Below are 19,926 nucleotides of genomic sequence, written 5' to 3' on the forward strand. Positions count from 1 at the left end.
TGGTTTTGTATTAAGTAAATGGTATTTGTTTTTTATTTATTCATAATAGCATTGTACATGTCTTTTGAACATTTGGCGACACCAAGTTTTACAAAAAAACCTTGTACCTTGCCAGATACCCATAATGATCCGCTCCTCGACCACTTCCAGCCAGGTGCAGCATTGTCAGATCCACAGCCATCTGAATGTTCTATCACCGTGATGAAAGAGACTATGGAGCGTTCCCTAGGAAACAGGAAAACAGAAGAAAAAGATGCTGACTTTGAATCCTTTCCATAATCCATGGCTCAGCAGAGAGGACAGTTTCAGAGTATTACATCCCCAGCAGGCTTTGCATGATGTACAACAGGGGTCCTTTTGCCGATTTAGGCTACCCAACAATTCGCACATGGGCACACAGACGTGAAGAGAGGGCCTGAAACTGTTATTACTGGTAGCCGGAGAGGAAATAATGGCGGCTCATGCCTGGTGAGGCATTATGGGGATTAAGTAACGAGCACCTTAAATTTAGCCCTGTGAGATGGACTCTGTCTGCTCATTTCCAGTCAGTGTGAGTATTGCCATTACTTCTCTTGGAAAGAGTTCCACCATCCAGCACAGAGGAGAACAGGAGAGACAGAAACAAGATGTGTTTTGGTCTTTGGCACAAGAATGTGGGTCTTGATGGTCATGGCAGTGTAAGGGAATTTTAAAACAGATTCCGAAGTAAAAGTCATGGGAAAGCTACATATTTTTCTAGTTTTGCTCTGCCTTGTAATATTTCATCAGCTAGATATAGTAGAGATCGAGAGATCGTGATAACATCAGCCTGTCTGGTGAGGGTCTTACTCGAGACATTTGAACACTAGTACGTGTCCTTGTTGAAATCAATTTTTGTATATACTGAACAAAACGGTAGTGTATAAAGGTAGAAGAAATATTGCATGTATTAAACTCTTAAAATAAAGGTTCTTTATTGGCATCTGGTTCCACAAAGAACCTTTAACATCCACAGAAACCTCCCATTGCACAAAAGCTTCTTTACAATGGGAAAATGTTCTTCACACTAAGAAAAGAAAATGGTTCTTTAAAGAACTGTTCAATGAAAGGATCTTTAGGGAACCAAAAATTGTTCTCGCTATGAAACCCCCCTTTTGAAACCTTTATTTTTGAGAGAGTATTATGTATTGTGCAATATGTGTGCCTATTTTCAGGACCCTTGCTGACAGGCAAAGTACTTATATGTGGAAAATATGGATTTTTTTTGGCTTCAGTCTTGTATATCATAAAACTAAAATCTCGAGTCCATGATTAGATTTGTGAGTCTAGACTTAAAAACATTATCAAGTCAATAATGTTAAGTTAGGTTAACATTATTTGTAGAATTCAATTCTGGGATAGTCTGAATGTTGGCAATTTTAGATTACTTGTCTCTATTACTGTCACCTGTAAATATTTCTGACTCACGCGCTGAAATATTTCAATGCGACACTCGGTGTCAGGCCCTCGCTGTTTCATCCCCTCAGCTCTTGTAAAATTAGATTCAGAGGGTGTGCAGAATAGCTCTATTTCCCCTGAATCCACGCAATGATTAAGTGTTCAATATGTACCAAAGTTTCATTCACAGTGTGTGCCGTCTCACGCTGTGGGATTATAATCTAATGTGGCATGAAAATAGGTATTCAATTGAACAATGTGATTCATTTTACACCAGGGCAAATACGGCAATAACTCAAAACCCATCTCTCTTCCATACTGTTGACACATCAATGATTTAGAGCCCAAAATGCAGATTTGACTAAATCAATTTCTACGTGGACAAAAGTTAAACAAAAGGATCATCATCTCACTGCAGATTAAATTATTCATGAAGGGAAATGAATTTTCGTCAGGATTCATTCTGGAGTCTGAACAGACTGAACAGGGTTTTTAGAATGCATCTGTGAATGTCAGACGTTACATTTTTGTGTCAGAACTGATTAAATCAGTATTATTTCACACCAAAATGATACGGGAATATGAAGAGGAGTTCAAGTCACCCCCCAAAAGTCTACTATCTTATTTATTTATTGCATTGTAACATCACTTTTAAGCTCATTCTTCTCCATAACGGTCATTACTGTAATGTCAACAGAGTACAGAGTCTCAGTCACTTTTCTATACAATGACTGAGTTGTGTTCTAATCTTGGTTCTATACTGCCATTAGGCAGTGAAGCCACCAGAAGTGTTTAAGCACACATCTTACTATTCCCTGCCAGCAGAGGCATCACTAACTGACAGCCAAAAAACTGACCTAAAATCACCCGATTTGAAGAGTATCAGTCACGCAGGATTAGTTTTAAGTATGTGTGTATATAATTTTAATGTTACTTGTGAATTCTGCTCCAAAAATAAATAATCATATATTGATTTGCATGCAGGTATGGCCTTTTGCATTATTTTACCAGCTGCTTCAAAAAGTGCCATTTCATGAGGCTAGATTGTGTGGCTTTTTTTTTCTTTTCAATATGAAGACTCCTGTCATTTATTAAAGCATTAGTCTCCCCTCTAGTGGTCATGATTCACCTCAGTATAAATTCATCAATGCAGTTCAACATCTGCCGGGTGCACAGACTGTGCAATAGGGCGAACATCTCAGATTTATATATTTAAAAATGTGGAAAAAAAAGTTCCTTTAATGGGAGGAACCCCTTGTATTGTGTAAATGTGTAAGACTGACACTATTCCCTTTCCACATTAAACTTACCATTAAAATCACATTCGGTGTATTTCTGATTAGAATAACATGTTTTTTTCCTGTAGCTTTGCATCATCTTACCTCATCTCATCTGATGCAATACCAGCTGTAGTGATTTCAAATTCGTAGTGATCAGTGTATGAGCACTTCACTATCAAGCAAACAGAATTTTCAACTTAGTTTCCCAGACATTATTTTTAGCCTTTATTTAACACTTGTGCGCTCCTCATTTGGGAGTCACACTCATGGTCTTCGCGGTAAAAAAGTGACCTGACACCTGAAATGTAACTCTTTTTTTTTCCATCAGTAAAATCAACCTAATATATTTTTGTTCAATATTTTTTTTCTTTTTTCTTTTGAAAGAACTTCATATTACTTATGAATATTTATGCAATAATTATGATACATTTTTCCCATTGAATTAAAATTAATTAGTGCAGTATTTCAGATTAAAATAGAGACCAGGCGTTTAAAATGCCATTTCTGAAGGTAGAACAGCACCTCCTGGTGAGAGAAAAAAAAAAAGAAAGAAAAACCTGTCATTTCGTGGTGTTACCACTACATTCCTGTATAGGACTCTATAGAAAGGCTTCTGAATTCACTTGTTGCTTTCATACTTAATTGTTGACTTTTATTAATTTGTGGATTTAAATGTATATTTGGGCATTCTCAAATACTACTTTACTTTTTTAAAATGTTGATTTGAAGTGGGGGTTTTTTGTTTGTTTGTTTGTTTGTTTGTTTGTTTGTTTGCATTATTATTAATACATTCAAACCTGAACACAGAAAGCAATTTGTTACACAAAACTTAAAAATTCTATAAATGTAACAAAAATTAACAGGAATGCTTTATCAGAGCTTAATCCTTCTGGGTCTGATCTGATTTTAACCTCTTGTTTCAGTCTTCTGACTCATTTTGGCTATATGGTATATAGCCATACCAATTCATTTGAGTATGTATAAATCTGTATGTATGTGTCTATCAAACATCGTATAGATTTTAAAATATTGCTTATTACTTACAAAGCCCTGAATGGTTTAGCACCTCAGTATTTGAATGAGCTCCTTTTACATTATAATCCTCTACGTCCGCTAAGTTCTCAAAACTCAGGCAATTTGATAATACCTAGAATATCAAAATCAACTGCACCTAAACTCTGGAATAACCTACCTAACATTGTTCGGGAGGCAGATACACTCTTGCAGTTTAAATCTAGATTAAAGACACATCTCTTGGAACCTGGCTTACACATAACATACTAATATGCTTTTAATATCCAAATCCGTTAAAGGATTTTTAGGCTGCATTAATTAGGTAAACCGGAACCGGGACCACTTCCCATAACACCCAATGTACTTGCTACATCATTAGAAGAATGGCATCTACGCTAATATTTGTCTGTTTCTCTCTTGTTCCGAGGTCACCTTAGCCACTAGATCCAGTCTGTGTCCAGATCAGAGGGTCACTGCAGTCATCCGGATCCAGTACGTATCCAGACCAGATGGTGGATCAGCACCTAGAAAGGACCTCTACTGCACTGAAAGACAGCGGAGACCAGGACAAATAAAGCCCCAGACAGAGATCCCCTGTAAAGACCTTGTCTCACAGGAGCACCAGGACAAGACCACAGGAAACAGATGATTCTTCTGCACAATCTGACTTTGCTGCAGCCTGGATTTGAACTACTGGTTTCGTCTGGTCAGAGGAGAGCTGACCCCCCAACTGAGCCTGGTTTCTCCCAAGGTTTTTTTCTTCATTCTGTCACCGATGGAGTTTCGGTTCCTTGTTGCTGTTGCCTCTGGCTTGCTTAGTTGGGGTCACTTCATCTACAGCGATATTATTGACTTGATTGTAAATAAATACACTATTTAAACTGAACAGAGATGACATCACTGAATTCAATGATGAACTGCCCTTAACTGTCATTTTGCATTATTGACACACTGTTTTCCTAATGAATGTTTGTTCAGTTGCTTTGACGCAATGTATTTTGTTTAAAGCGCTATATAAATAAAGGTAACTTGACTTGTGAGTGTGTGTAAGTAAGTGTGTGTGAGTGGATGTATCTGTTTTACACTCTTGATGTTTTGGATTGTATCCATTTACTTGCTGTCCACTTTTTTTTTACCGCATTGTATATTTAATTTTCATTTAGTCATTTAGCAGACGCTTTTATCCAAAGCGACTTAAAAATGAGGACAATGGAAGCAATCAAAAACAACAAAAGAGCAATGATATATAAGTGCTATAACAGTTCTCAGTTAGCTTAAACGCAGTACACGTAGCAAAGAAATTGTAGTCGAATTATTGATTTTATTTTACATTGTTGCAGCTTTACAGTCACACCAGTTCATAGGTGTGTGTGTGTGTGTGTGTGTGTCCACTCATGTGTGAGTTGGTGTGTTGATTTTGCACTCTAGATGTTAGGAGTTTCACCTCTTCATTTTTTCTGCATATAGCAGACTGTTGATTTCTTTATGGATGCTGTTGTTATGATAGTTTATTTTGTGTGTGTGTGTGTGTGTGTGTGTGTATAGCAATAAAAAATTTCCCCTTTTCCAATCACCTGTTTCTAAATTAGAAGATGTGTCGGCTAGTGAAAATTATTAATAAAGTTAAACAGCTCTTGTACAAAATTATTAATAAAGTTAAACAGCTCTTGTACAAATGCATGCAGGTTTGTATTTTCTGATCTTTCTCGTATGTTCCATTAGACTTTCCCTAGCAAAGAGGAGGAACATCCTTACTCAATAAACGCTCCTATTGGTTGGAGCCAACTAGCGTCATCACGCACCGTTGCCAAACAATGGGTAGGAAAAAGCCACGTTGACGAAGTCGACAGCAGTGTGCGTTATTTTTCAGCAAGGAAACAGAAGGATTGATTTTATTTTGAAGACAACGAAACAATTCTTTCGAAGAAGCGCTTGACAGTAACCATGTCATCGCCGCCCAAAGAGAAAACCGAGACCAAAGCTGGGCATCTCCCTGCTGGTAATGTATCTGTGCTTCTGCTACTGCTGTTGTTTTTCTTTTGGGAAGTCTAGGCGCCTTTTTCATATGGAAAATTAGGTTTATAAAGTGCATCACCGTAGATTTTAGACATTGCATAGGATCTCTTATTTACTAAATGTTAACACCTTTCGATAGTTCTGAATGTGATTGAATACATAGTGTAGTACTGTTTGTTTACTGTACAAAGTCACGATAACAGGGTTGTTTATTTAATAAGGAAAACCTAAGAAAATATTAAATAGTTAACGTTTTCAATGGGTGAGGGTATTATAGCAGTGTTTTTATTATTATTTTAGGAATTGATTTCATGGGTAATATCTGATAACGGGGGGGACACGAAGTAAATAAAGTTTTATATATAGAGAGAATTAAAATAAGACATGGCTGGAATGGACAAAAACATGCATATGACAAATATAATAAAGTTGCTGGATTTTTGTTGATATTTAAAGAAAAATAACTATAATAACAGAGTAAAAGTTGGTGTCAGCTTTTACACATGCTTATAAGAGAAAGTTTTAAGTGTTAAGTGTTAAGTTTGCAAGCACCTCGCAAGTAGTCAAGGGGCAATGTATGTTAAAGATTAACCATATTTGATTGTGACATGGCACAGGTTTTCATCCAAAAATATTTTTACTTTCACAATGTAATTGTGTGATTCTTTTGTGTGTGTGTGTGTGTGTGTGTGTGTGTTTCACTCTGTCAGCATATCTGTCATTCCGGTGTAAAGTTCGCAAGAAATCTGATAACAGCATGTGTGTAATGGCCTTAAAAGTAGACCAAGGGAAAAAAGATACCATGAGATTGCACATTAAAATGGCAGCTTGTGATTAATGTTATTTGATGACAGTGTATAATAAAGGAAATTTTATTTACAACCAGTGTCTGGAAGTAAACTCTGAACTGTTTGTTTGTTTGTGGACAGTGAAAGCAGGAGGCATGAGGATAGTTCAGAAGCACCAGTCTGCAAATGATGAACCAGACAAGAATGACAAAGACAGTAAAGAATATGAGACTGAGATGTAAGTATGCAGTGTGCATTTCAATACCAGTTCACCATCTTTAAAATGAAGATACACCTCTGCACGGACAGTTTTTGTTTTACTGATTGATTTTAATTATGAAGTATACTTGAAGAGATTCTAGGCTCATAAGTCTTAGAATTATGATGCTTTTCCAATAGAGAGTAAAGCTCAAAATACATTTAAGTTCTCGTATATGAAATTAAATTTATGCATTTAGCAGATGCTTTTATCCAAAGCGACTTCCAGTGCATTCAGGCTAACAGTTTTTACCTAACATGTGTTCTTTGGGAATCGAACCCACAACCTTGTGCTGCTAATGCAATGCTCTACCACTTGAGCCATATATACATTCATGACTTCCTAGTATCTTTGTGCTCATGTTTTCAGATACACTATTTCCAGCAATAACCAGCGTCTTATCAAGACAAACAGTATTTTATTTAAATGTACCATTATTTATTGCCCGGGTCTCAGGAATACTTTATTCTCATTGGTCAGTCGCTGTATTCTGCTGGTGAATAACTTTGAACTGTGAAATTGATATTATGTCCTCTTAAGCATAAAAATCCTGTCTATATCATGTTGAACAGTTTTAAAATATTAATATAGGTAAATTACTTTTAAATGGGAATTTTAAATTTCCTCATAAAATGTTCTATTTAAAATGTGTTTTTTTTTAAAGCGTGTAAAAAAAAAACACTGTTCTGCAACACAGTACATACATTCATTTTTTTAAATCGCATTCTTTGCAATTTGATAATTACACTAAGCCATATCTCTTTTTTTATTTTTATGTGTGTTCCTGTGGCTCAAGTATTGTATTAGCAGCGCAAGGTTGTGGGTTCGATTCCCACGGAACACATTTTAGGTAAAAAATGTTAGCCTGAATGCACTATGGGTCGCTTTGGATAAGCATCTGCTAAATTTATAAAATTTAATTTAATGCAGCCCTATTTTGAAATTCTAAGTAACCTAATTCTTACTTGACCATAGTAATGCTATCAAAAGGCTGTAAAAGTCTTGGTTCAACATTGTGTCTGAGTTGAGCATTCGATCAGTGACACAGGTGTGCAATTCCCACATGACTGCGGCCACATGGAGAGGTTCCTGCTAAACCAAGAATTGATTTCCTTAGCTTAGACACCCTCTGTTCTTTGTTGAAGATATACCGAAATATTTGTTGGGATGATGAAGTCACTGTTAGTGACCATCTGTCTCTCGATGACTAAGAGTGAAAGTGAATATGGCAGCACACTGTCGTCTTTACACCGATGTCTGGATTGGTGAGCACATGACAGTCATTTTTGGTTGCAAACTAAATGTCACAATCTTGGGTGTGTCCATCAGAAAAATGTGGCAACAGCCGGATATCCCCGGATGTTATTTATTTATTTTTTTCTTTTCATTGTGGTTGAGTGTGTTTAGAATAAATATAGCTGTCTTTGAGTTTTCCACTTGTTGCTAGGTAGCTGACTAGCTGTTAGTTGTGTAAGTGCATATGTGCAGTGCCAAAGTTTTACACCCCTCAGATTTCCTCTTTTGCTTTTGTGTTGTCATAGCTGACTTGTTTTCAGCACTACTGAGGTCTGTTCACAGGGTTTGACTGCTGATTCTAGTGGGCTTCATGGTTTTGTTAGCAGTCCCCTCCACCCCGGTACCTGATGACTGATCGGCCGTCCCATTACAGCGTATCTGAAAGCGAGCCCTTATAAGCTCCCTCAACTTGCTGCAGGAAATCCTACGAGGTGTATCATTCCTGAACAAGGTTAAAGCTGCTTTAATATATTTTTGGCGTTCCATCAGAAACATGGCAGCCATTTGCAAGTGGACATTTCAGGGAAGACGTTGAAATGTGGATTCAGTTCCCAAGAAATGCACCGTGATGTTAGAACGTGATCCGTCCACCCACATGTTTCGGTTTGGCATTTTCTCGCACCGCTGGCAAGCCAAGAGGAAACTGGCCATTTTCCTGTTTAGTCTCTTTGCGCTCAGTTGTTTTTCCCAAGCTTGTTTTAGTTGTTGACACCAGTGAGATTCGTTGCATGGTTATTATGCTGGTTGGTTAGTGCACATTAATTCAATCAAAATTTCTGGAGTAGTTATAGATTAATATTATGTTATAGCTCAGTTATTTTGCCTGCTTGGCTGATTAATAGATGTTTGTTTATCCTTGTGTCGATTCCTAAAACTCACAATTATTTTTTTTTTTTAATAAATCTCATCAGAGTTACAAGCATTTAAAATTACTGTATATTACTCTTAGATTTTCAAATGCTTTTTTTCCTATATATTTAATATTCATATGAAGTTATCTTTACTTTTTTTTTACATTTTTCATGTAAATGCATACTGAATTTATTATATTAGCTATTTGTCGTAATTAAATTTCATTTTCTCTTATCTAAATCTAAATGTAATGCATTTAATTGATTTAAATTTATTTTCAATACCTTCTTTCAATACTTATGTAACTGCATACAATGTTTACAGTAGAATAACTGAACAAATACCATAACGGATTTAACAAAATAAGAATAAGAAGTGTTCACATCCTCGTAAATCTCATAATAACAACCCGTAAACTCAAAGGCTGCTCTGACTTGTATCTTCTGACTGCTGTAATGTCTTGCAGAAACACTCAAAGTGGCAGTGACTTGAGGAGTAAAATGTCTTAATGGTATTTCTGTTTAATAACTCTTAAATTGACTGCTGATAATGTCAAAATAATGCAAGAATAATCTGACATGAATCTGATGAAAGACAATCCAATTTAATATTTTTAAAACCGAGATGAATCACTAATGTAAGTTTAATAGTAATGCATGTGCAAAAAAAGATACTTGTTAAATTGTGGTTTTGTCTACTGATTATGCAAATTACACCAATTCATTTAAGCATTAATAGTGTTGCCATAGAAACTCATAATTCCAAATGAAAGGGCATGAACAGCTCAGAGTTAATATTAATGTAAGTATTAAGGGCCAGTAGAAAAAAAATTATCCTACCCTAATTTTAGAAATGTGTAGATAATCAAATTGCATTTAACAACCGACATTTTCTCATCTGATCCACTGTACTTGTGGGCCTCAATGTATGCATGTGGGGGACACACATAAATAAACCCAATAATCCATCAGCAAAAGTGAGTCATTATGTTGAATAATGTGTCTGACATGCACTTAGTGAGTCAAAAGAAAAAGAATTTGCCAATATATTGCACAGTACCAGACATGGGCAAAATGCAAGACAATAGTTGCAAATAGAAACTCCACAAAAGGGAGAGACTGAAACAAAATCCTTCACAATACATCCTCAGAAAGTGCTGTGGAATTAAATAAGGACCTCTGTGACCCTGTATCAGCTGAGTTTAGTTTCAGAAGGCAGGAATGGGGGAAATTGTATAGTAGTTGTACAAGGCCAATGCACAAGACCAGGTATAAGGAGCCAAAACAATGAACAATATGCCTTCATTTTAATCTTAGCCTCGATTTCCTTCATCTGGGTTTGTTTTGTTTGGCAAGTGTGCGGTGTCCTATGCAAATATTATTCCTTCACAACGTTCCCATACACGCCTATAAACAAATTACAGATGTTTTCGGTGAGTTCGGGATGAAGTCTAATGCTTTCCATGGCTTTGATCATTGAACCTTTATGAGCAGCTCTGTGAAAGAGAGCTTCCATCTCAGAATTGAGTTTCAGTATGAAGCGTTGCTGCTCGATATTTCATCTTTTACTTTAGATATTAATACATTTTAAGTTTGCTGTGTCTAATAGCCGAATGTGCCAGACGTTCACATTCACTCTCCTGTGTCACACTTCCTCCATGTGTTCTTTGCTCTCAGAGAGATAGCCTGTAAGCAGGTGGCTTCTGATGGAAAAATTGCACATTTGTCCCAGCAAGTCAAGTGGCACTGTCTGGGGACCACCTGTAAAATCTAATTTAGTTGTCTTAGATGGATTAGAGGCCAAAATGGAATGGGTCTGAGACGCTGATGTGCTGTGCTGTGCTGGTGAGTTCATTCCTTGATGTGTCCACCTGCTCATGACCCAGGAACCTCTGCTGTCTTCTCTGTCCTATCCCCATACAACGTGAGCCTGCAATATATTTTAGCCATCTGTTTCTTGCTATGGTCCACAAACTGCCCGCATGATGTAATTTTTGTCATCGGGAATGTCCGTGGATGCTGCACATACAACAGCGCACACACAAAGTGAATGTTGAGAGCACTAGTGTCCAGTGTGGTACTCTGCATGTGTTGAACTCGTCCGTCTGCGTTCATCCATGGTTGAGTATACTTTGAAAGCTGCGCAGACACAGCTGTGAACGAGACGGAGTTGAACGTGGAAAAAGTAGTATACACCGGGCCTTTACCGCCTCACTATTATGCAATTAAGTGCTTGCTCCAGTGACTTAGACTGATTTGTTTGGGATAATAGAAGACACATTGGGTGAATTCACCGAACAGTTGATTAGTTGCCATGAAATAGTACTAAGCTGTGAGTAAAAAAAAAAAAACATATGTATAATTTTTATTTATTTATAATTTAACACTATATGCCTCCTGGAATAAGTGTTACAGTGCTACTTCCTTCATTCATTTTATTAAAAAAAATATATATAAAAGGTTTGTACATGTTTCTTTAAAAAACAAATTATATGCACTAATGTTTAAAAGTGTGGGGTTGGCCAGATAAAAAAAAATGCTTATCAAGGCTTCATTTACTTGAAGAAAAAAACAACAGTTTTAATGTTGTGAAATGTTGTTGCAATGTAAAATACTTTTCTTCTAAAAAAAAAATTTTTTTTTTTTTTCCTGTGACTCAAAGCTGATTTTTCAGCATCATTACTCCAGTCCTCATGCTGATTTGATGCTCAAAAAACATTTATCACAGTTTAAAAAAAGTTTAATATTTTTATTAGATGGTGTTTATTAGTTGTTGTTGTTGTTGTTGTTTTAACAATGGAATTAATTGACACTTAAGTCGTAGAATTATTATCAAGTAATAATTGATAAATATGAACATACGTTTCATAACAAATATTCCTAATTTTGTGTCATTTGCTGGATTTTTGTTTGTTTTCCTAGAAATAATTAGACGGTACGAGTGTGTTAAACACATGGAGTGTGATTGCTAGTAACTGGCAGGCAGATTCAGGTCATTAGAAGCTGTTTCTGCAGAAGCTCATAGGATGATATTCTCACACACTGCAGTCAGTTTTTGTACCACTTTACAGTAACTTCATCCACTGTGCTGGGGGAAGCAACATTGCATTTCAGCCCCTGCTAAAGCGCATCCCACTGCCTCTGCTCCTCTGCGGATGGGGCGATGGTGGAAATTGGGATGGGGTGCTGACTTTAACCAACACAAAAAAAGCAAGATAAAAATTAGACAGTTTGATGACAATTATTTCCATGCTTGTTTCCCTCTCTGCACTGTTTAGCGAAGTGTGCTGACGCTATTGGAATCGCTCTTGGTGTGTTGTTTCAGTTAATCAGCTTACATTTGTCTCACAATTTCTGTAGAACTATATGTTCTCTCATTACCACAGAAGTTACTTTTGCAAAGTTCTGCCTGTCAGTCAAACCACACATGGAGCTTCATAACTCAAGTCCAAATCTGACTTCACCAGCGGCTTTCAGAAAACATCTTTTGTGCATTAACCAGACTTTTTTTTAGATTTCCCTAACTAGATCCTAAAATCTTTCATAATTGTGAGTATTTTAGTTTGCATCATCGGTTTTCAGCAGGAATGTGAATTTATAATGCAGGAAAAACCTCAAGGGTTAGTCTCACTACTGCAAACAGACACAGATGCCAGTCTCGTTTGCTGCTGAGGCTAAGCAGTCGAATTTTGCTTAGTTTGCACGGCACATTCCCTCAGCTCTAGACAAGGTTTTTGCCGTTTCATCCCGATTTAGCTCATCAGTAAATAAAGCTATGCCACGTGGTTGCCATGACGACAGCAAGTTGTGAGCGTCTGTGCCGACTTAATTGCAGCAATCGCCTTCGCTCAATCTTTCAAATTATTTCTGTTTCAGATAAATGCTGTTTTAACACTCTGTGTTGCTTTTTTAACTTTCTATGTTGTTTCCTGTAAACAAATGCATCACGATTTACACACAAATGTTAGGCTAAGCAGCAAAAACTGTTTAAGAATTAATAATCAGAAGTGTTATTGATAATTAAGCATCAATAATAATTGATAACGGAGCACCAAATCAGCATATTAGATTAGACGTATCTTCTGCACAAGAAAATTCTGCTTTGGCTTTCACTTGCATTAATTCCAGTTGAGGTTCAGTTTACATGAATGTTTTTTTTTTGTTCAAGATGATTAACTGTATATTTCAGTTTTCGACTTCCATATAAGCCTTGTACTCTTTCAGCTTGTGTTTACCCATCAATATTTTTGCCTAAATTAGACACTCTTGGAATTATAACATCTCAGTCCTGGTTTAAACCCAAGCACACTGCTGCCACCTTCAGGAAATGAATGGTATTGCTGATAATGGAATTAGGGTGAAACATGCACCTGAAAAACATTTCATGTGTGATAACTCTTAATCTGTACACAAAGAAAGTTTAAAGTTTCGGGGTTAATAATTATATCTCCAAACATATGCTTTTGTACGACTTCCAAAGGAGAGAAATAGATAACATTTCTCTTATCAGTTGTGTTCTCATCCTTTTCCATTCAGCAAATTCTAAGCAAGCTATGAGAGTTAAGAAATTTAACCCATCTTACTACTTTTTTTTATTATTCATTCACAGTGCGATTTCAATATCTTGGCTTCTGATCCCAAAATCTCACGTTTTCTTGAAATGGCGCTGGGGCTTTATAAGATTTTTGCCTTTAGAAAAAGAGTGGTCATTTAATCTGAGATTATAGCTGTCTCCTTTAAAAGATAGGAAGCTATGAGACCGGTTGAGCCGCACCGTTATGCCTCAAAGTGAGATTATCCCTTCGCTAAGTCTCTCTCTCACTGTCTTGAACTATCTTTGGAGTTTCCTTGGCGTCTCAGCGAGATGAAAGCCACAAACTTCTGACATATACTGGATTTCACAGCATTAAAGATGAAGCCCTTTCTCACAGTGCCCTCATTTATGTTCAGTCTCAAGTATGTTGTGCTAACACTGTGAAAACAAATGAATTGTCTCCTTGTATAGCTCTGTTTATAGCCCTGCGGAGTGCGAGCGGTTGTGTATAATGTACTATGGATGCTGTAGTATTTGACAGGAGCTACTGGAAATCAGACGCTCTATAATATAATTCTATTTCTAACAGACAGTTTTTCTTGTCAAGGTCAATTATCACTCTCGACGACCTCTTCTGACCTAGTGCTTTAAGAGAAACGGCTGGCTTTGGAAAACAAATGAGAGTAATTTCTGAGACTGACGGCTTGCACAAGCCTGGAGCCATGTTTTTGCTCTGTGCTCAGATGGTTGTGGTACATTCGCCGTCCCTCAGGAATTTTTATAGGCCGTTTTGTACCTTACCCACTGCCTAGAGCACATGGATTTGCGTCAGACCCCTCCGTTGACTCCCCCTAGTTTCCACATTGAGAACTGACCATCATCAGTGCCATGCGGCCTATTGGTTAATGTTAACCAGTATACAAATAGCTATTTAGGCAGTATCCTGTTTATTATCTTGTAATGTATCACTACTCGGTGTTATCGAATATCATGTCAGGCTACAATTAGAAGAATAATTATCATGCTAATCCTACTGTAATTGGTGGTCTGGTGAATGTCGAACACATGCTGAATGTGAAATCTATACGGTGATGTTTCCATCAGAGCTTTAGCTAATTTGCTGCATTAGCATTCCATCCACGCATCTGATGGAGCTGTTGCTTCTTCCACCGGAGTGTTTGAGTGGAGCTGAGGGCATCTGCTGACAGCCGCGTCAGGTTTCTGATTGAGCTCCAGCTCCTGAGCCCATAATGATGCTGTCTGTTGACCTTCAGCTAATCAGCACAGGCCTCGCACTTTGATTTCATACAGCCTGACGATCTGCTGTCAGCTCGGCGTTGAGAAAATAATAAAATATGCATTTGTGGATGCTGATAAATAACCCTGATGATTTGTCATAAAGCATTTCTATATCTTTAAGACTTTGTGATATAGCTACTACAATACAATGTCTTAATAGATATTTACTATAGTAATTAATACCCCAGTATTAATAATTCATTAAATATATATATTAAAAAAATCATTATTCAGTAGCTATTATTTGTATATTTTTAGTTCAATGTTTACTTTCAGATATTAACATTAAAATACAGTATAATGAATAAATAATTATTATTTTAAATAATTCATTAAATATAACCGTTTGCTTTTAATTATTTTATATGTTTAGAAACCTCATTTATTTTTGTTAATATTACCAGCAAACACAAACTTTGGCTTATACCTTCTGAGTTTAAAGGTGTCTCTGGCCTGGACACAAGGCAGCACTGTTGAGCCAGATCTGGCTGGAATGATTTTTTCCTCCATCTAAAATATGAGTGGTGCTATTCATAATCAGAATATAGAGTTATTAGTGTTCTCCTTCACATATTCCATGTGGAACCATTAATAATCCTAAAAAATCAGAGACTGATTAATATACAAGCTTCTGTACCATCAGTTGCTATTTGACATGAGAATGGTTTGCTTCATAAACGCTTTGACATCTGTTTTGCTTATGCTCCATTAACTAGCACATATATTGAAATGGTTTCTGTTTGTAATTTTTTTTTTTTTTTTTCTTAATCTCTAGCCCACCAAAGCTACATGTTGTGGTCTCAGGAGTTGTCACTAAGGTATGTACATTTATTGTTTTAATGGTCTCTTCCAGTTGTGCTATTAACTAACTTTCTGTTGGCTCCATCCAGAGCCACCAAGAGCTGTTCACACCAAAGACCGATACTTAATGTTCGTCAGGCTAAATTCTCTCTACTATAGGTGAGAGTGATTGTATAAATGCACCAGCTGGTCTGCCCACAGAGTAGAAAATAGGAGAAGACAGTCAAACGGCTCTTTTGAGGGGAAAAAAAAACAGGATGACAGGATGTAGATCAAGCAAACTGTAGTGATTCATTTCAAGTCCAAATCAATTGCCAAGCCCAGTTTTGTTTTAATGTCAGAACAATTCAACACCTACAAGGTACCACTGTATAAATATACATAAATGTACATAAATAAACAGTAGTGTGATGTTTTATAATAATATTTTAATATTTTATAAAACAAATATTTGAATCTGGTGTGAATGGGCCTTTATACAATCAAAAGTGGTGGCAAATTGATTTTAAACCCATGCTGAAATTTAAAAGCACCCAAGCTTGGCCGTATGAAACGCCACTCTGAGACTCAGAGAAAGATAGTTTGCTCCGATAAAAGCTGTTTTATTCTTGCAACACATAGATAATATCAATAGTCCAATGCCCTGTGTAAGTGTTTGTCAAAGAGCTTGTCCTAGAGTCCATTCTGCTCATTTCCAGCTCGTGCTGACCTTAATCTGCTCTGCTGCCACTGGATTGGCTGTGTCTCAGGATTTATTGTTTTGATGAAGGCAGTGACATAATGCATCCATCCGTGCATGCTTATAAGGATGTGCATGCAGAGTTATGAGGGAGATTTTGCTATATTATTATATACAGTCCTCAAAGTAAACATGTCAGATAAGAAAACATTGTGTTTAAATGCACATTTCAGAGCATGTGACCCTACAGGATGTCGCAATGGCTGCACATAAAGCCCTTTTACTGAGGCATTGGACTCCTTTTACTTTTAAAGTGATCTAAACAGCTTCTAGCTTCTTCTAAAGTGACACGGTTTCTGTGATATTTCCTCTAAATCCTCACATCTGAGGCTCTTTTTGTCCTCTGGCAAGCTGGTAAACAGACAGAATACAGAAAATGCCATGCTTGTGTTCAGTCTTGGCTCGTTACTCTGTCTTGGACTGACCACCCCGTAATCTACTTCAAAAGCTTCACATATTTGCTCTGAAAGACTCTCACATACAGATTAAAGTGATGCAGAAGAATGTCTGCTGCTGCTGTCTTCTTGCAGTAGGATTTTTATCCTCACTGGGCACCCAGCGGCTGCATGTCAGACACTTCTGTGTGCCGCTTATCTTTCATGTTAATAGACATGAAACTAAGGCAAAGAGCTCTCAGCATCTCATAAAATGTAGTTTAGATGCTTCAAAAGATGGCAACTAGAAAATATATACAGACATCTTTGTTGTTTCATGTAATATGATTCATCATAATTAAGCAACATCACATTCGAATACTTAATATTCTAAGCTGCACAGTTATGAGTGTGATATTCCTTAGAAACTTAATGTTTTTCATTCTGATTGGTTCTGATCAGAAAAGATAACCATTTAGAACCAAGTAAAAAGAAAGTTCAAGTATTATTCAAATGGGAGCACACTGTGCTAATATGTATTTGAAGCAAAATATTAATATAATTAAGCATTTAAAAATAATGTCGTTTTTTTCCTGAAAACTTAAACAAAAAAATATTTCAATTGTTAAAATTACGCAATTACATTCAATTTAATTTGATAAATTTTCACGTTTAAGTTCCTTGATCGGTTTTTAAACCCTGGCTATTATTGAGTAACTCCGGAGTCAGACAGAAAGTTCGTTCTCATTCCATCTGAATATTAAGTAAAAAAAAAAAAAAAAACTATATATAAAAGAACAACAACACTTCCTCTCTGAACTGGTCTGGAACACTGCAAACACAACATTAGTTAACATGAACTAAGAATGAACAATACTACATCATTTATTAATCTTAGTTAATGTTAATTTTAGCATTTACTAATGCATTATTTAATTCAAAAGTTTTGCTTGTTAACATTAATGCACTGTGAATTAACATGAACTAACAATGAACGACGCTATTTACTTTACATTAACAAAGATGAACAAATACTGTAATAATTGCACTGTTCGTTGTTCATGTTAGTTAATACATTAACTAATCAAACCTTATTGTAAAGTGTTACCTTTATTTTTATAGACTAATACATATTTAAATCATCTTTTGAAATAGAATTTTATATTTTGTTTTCATTTTTTTTTTGTTTTATGCTATTGTAGTTTTTTATTACTATTTAAGATACATTTTACTTTCAGTTTTAGTTCAGTGTAAGATTGTATTTATATATTAGGAATTTTAGTGCTTCAACTTATTTTGGTTTCCAAAAACAAACCTATATATATATATATATATATATATATATATATATATATATATATATATATATATATATATATATATATATATATATATAATTTTTTTTTTTATCTAACATTTGTTTTATTTCAGCTTTATTTCAATTAACAGAAGTTTTTTGAATAGTTAAAATTTTAGTTAATGATGATAAACCCTGGATCACAGACAGTGATCATTAGTTTTTGGCTGCCTTTCCCAAAAGCATTGTAAGCCTAAGTAGATCGTAGAACCATTGCCACCAATACTTCGCTTATGAACTTAGCTCATGATGCTTTTGAGAAACGCAGCCCTGGTCGACAACAGACCGCTCTTGAAACACACTTTTGCCAATTAAATTAGGTAGGCAGAACTGAGTTTTGTACAAGTAATGGTGTGATTTACTGCACACACAGCATTGGCCATGTCACTTATCATACGCACATATTATAATTAGCTGTGTTGCTATTGGTTGTGCTTCTCAGGGGGATAAAGACTTCACCCCTGCTGCTGCCCAGGTGGCCCATCAGAAACCTGTGCCCGCAGTACAGAAGCTGCCTACAGCCCACCACATCAACCAGCACATCCACCAGCCCCGGAAGTGAGCCATCAAACAACTCTAGACCACCTTCACCCGCACGGGGCCATGACCACACCACCCCAAACACCTGCTCAGGTTTCCAGGAATCTCTTGCCGTCAAGCATTCCCCTTCCGCCTGTGCCTGCAAGTGTCCTGTTTCCACCAGTATCATGACAAGTGTCCCATTTCCTGATTCCTACTTGTAGATCATTGAAACACTAAAATTGAAATCTCCATTGCAAATCATCAGAAACATGTTAATAATGTGGGTTCACTTCACAAGGGATGCGTGGAGCTGTTTTATTGTTTTAATTTTGTATTACATGAATAGTTCCAGAGAGATGTGAGTTGTAAAATTTTTTTTTTTTGTTAAGTTGGTGAATGTTGTATATTAGGCATTAGGTACTAGGTGTAGCTATTTGAATAAAGAGTTCATATTAAACAACACATGCCTTTTTGCTCTTAGAAACACATTCTTAAGCTAGACTTGCATTACCTGATGGAAACACAGTGCTTTCTCAAATGAGTAGGAACATTTAAGGCTGAAATGAATTACAAAACTGTAATGGGGGTCTGTGTGCCTTGGGTCGAATTAATCTTAGAAATTATTGGAGAATAAATATCCCAGACAAAATAATCAGTTATTGGAAAATTGCAAATGAATGTAGAAAATATAGAGGGTTAAATCCTATAGTGATGCTATCGTGTGTGTGTGTGTGTGTGAGTGATAGGAAGAATGCAAGGTTTCAAAACAATGTTTTATGCAGTTTTGAGCTGTTCATGCCAGTCAACTAAATTGTAGAACTTTTTGGAGAGTTAAATGGTAGAGGAATTTCAGTACTTATGCAACGGAATAAAAAAAATGAAATTAACAGTTTCCACATCTTTTTTGTCCTATTAAATATTTTTGATGAGGTTGGTAAGTATATGCTCTCAGCTCAGCAGCAGAAGTTCATGTATAATCCCACGGCCTACTTTTCATGGTCTGTGACCTAGCAGAGAGTGGCAAAGCCCGTCAGCTTCCTGTTCCGTTCCGTCTGAGCTCATGCAGCGCTGAGCCGACAAACCTAATGCCACTCAGGATTTGCCCCCGTTCTCTTCCTCTCTTTCATTATCTCATGCTCTCAAGCTCTCCTCCTGTCCCGCTCAGGTGTTGATAAGAGCCAGCAGCTGCCGCAGACTTCAGGTTGTGCTGGACCCAAAGCAGCTAGACTTCTGCGGTACCTGCAATTAGCACACCAGCTGGCCAAACCTGTTGTTCCTTCTCGGACCAGGTGAGCCTCAAAAGCATGAGTGGCAGCTAAACCCTTACGAAATGTCCGGTTTCAGGTCAAGGTTGTACTTTTCCACAGAATGCTCTCTGGA

The 19,926-nt window shown here is 36.6% G+C and overlaps 1 protein-coding gene across 1 annotated transcript; it reads left to right on the forward strand.

The window, feature by feature from the left end:
• The first annotated feature begins 5,500 nt into the window (after positions 1-5,500).
• On the forward strand, positions 5,501-19,433 carry LOC127946342 (death-associated protein 1). The gene is made up of 4 exons (XM_052542854.1): positions 5,501-5,709; positions 6,656-6,752; positions 15,529-15,571; positions 18,467-19,433. Exons 1-4 carry the CDS (start codon positions 5,655-5,657, stop codon positions 18,584-18,586), a joined length of 315 nt encoding a protein of 104 aa, XP_052398814.1. The 5' UTR covers positions 5,501-5,654; the 3' UTR covers positions 18,587-19,433.
• The last annotated feature ends 493 nt before the right edge of the window (positions 19,434-19,926 follow it).

Source organism: Carassius gibelio, chromosome A24, assembly GCF_023724105.1.
Source record: "Carassius gibelio isolate Cgi1373 ecotype wild population from Czech Republic chromosome A24, carGib1.2-hapl.c, whole genome shotgun sequence".
Classification (NCBI taxonomy): Eukaryota; Metazoa; Chordata; class Actinopteri; order Cypriniformes; family Cyprinidae; genus Carassius; species Carassius gibelio.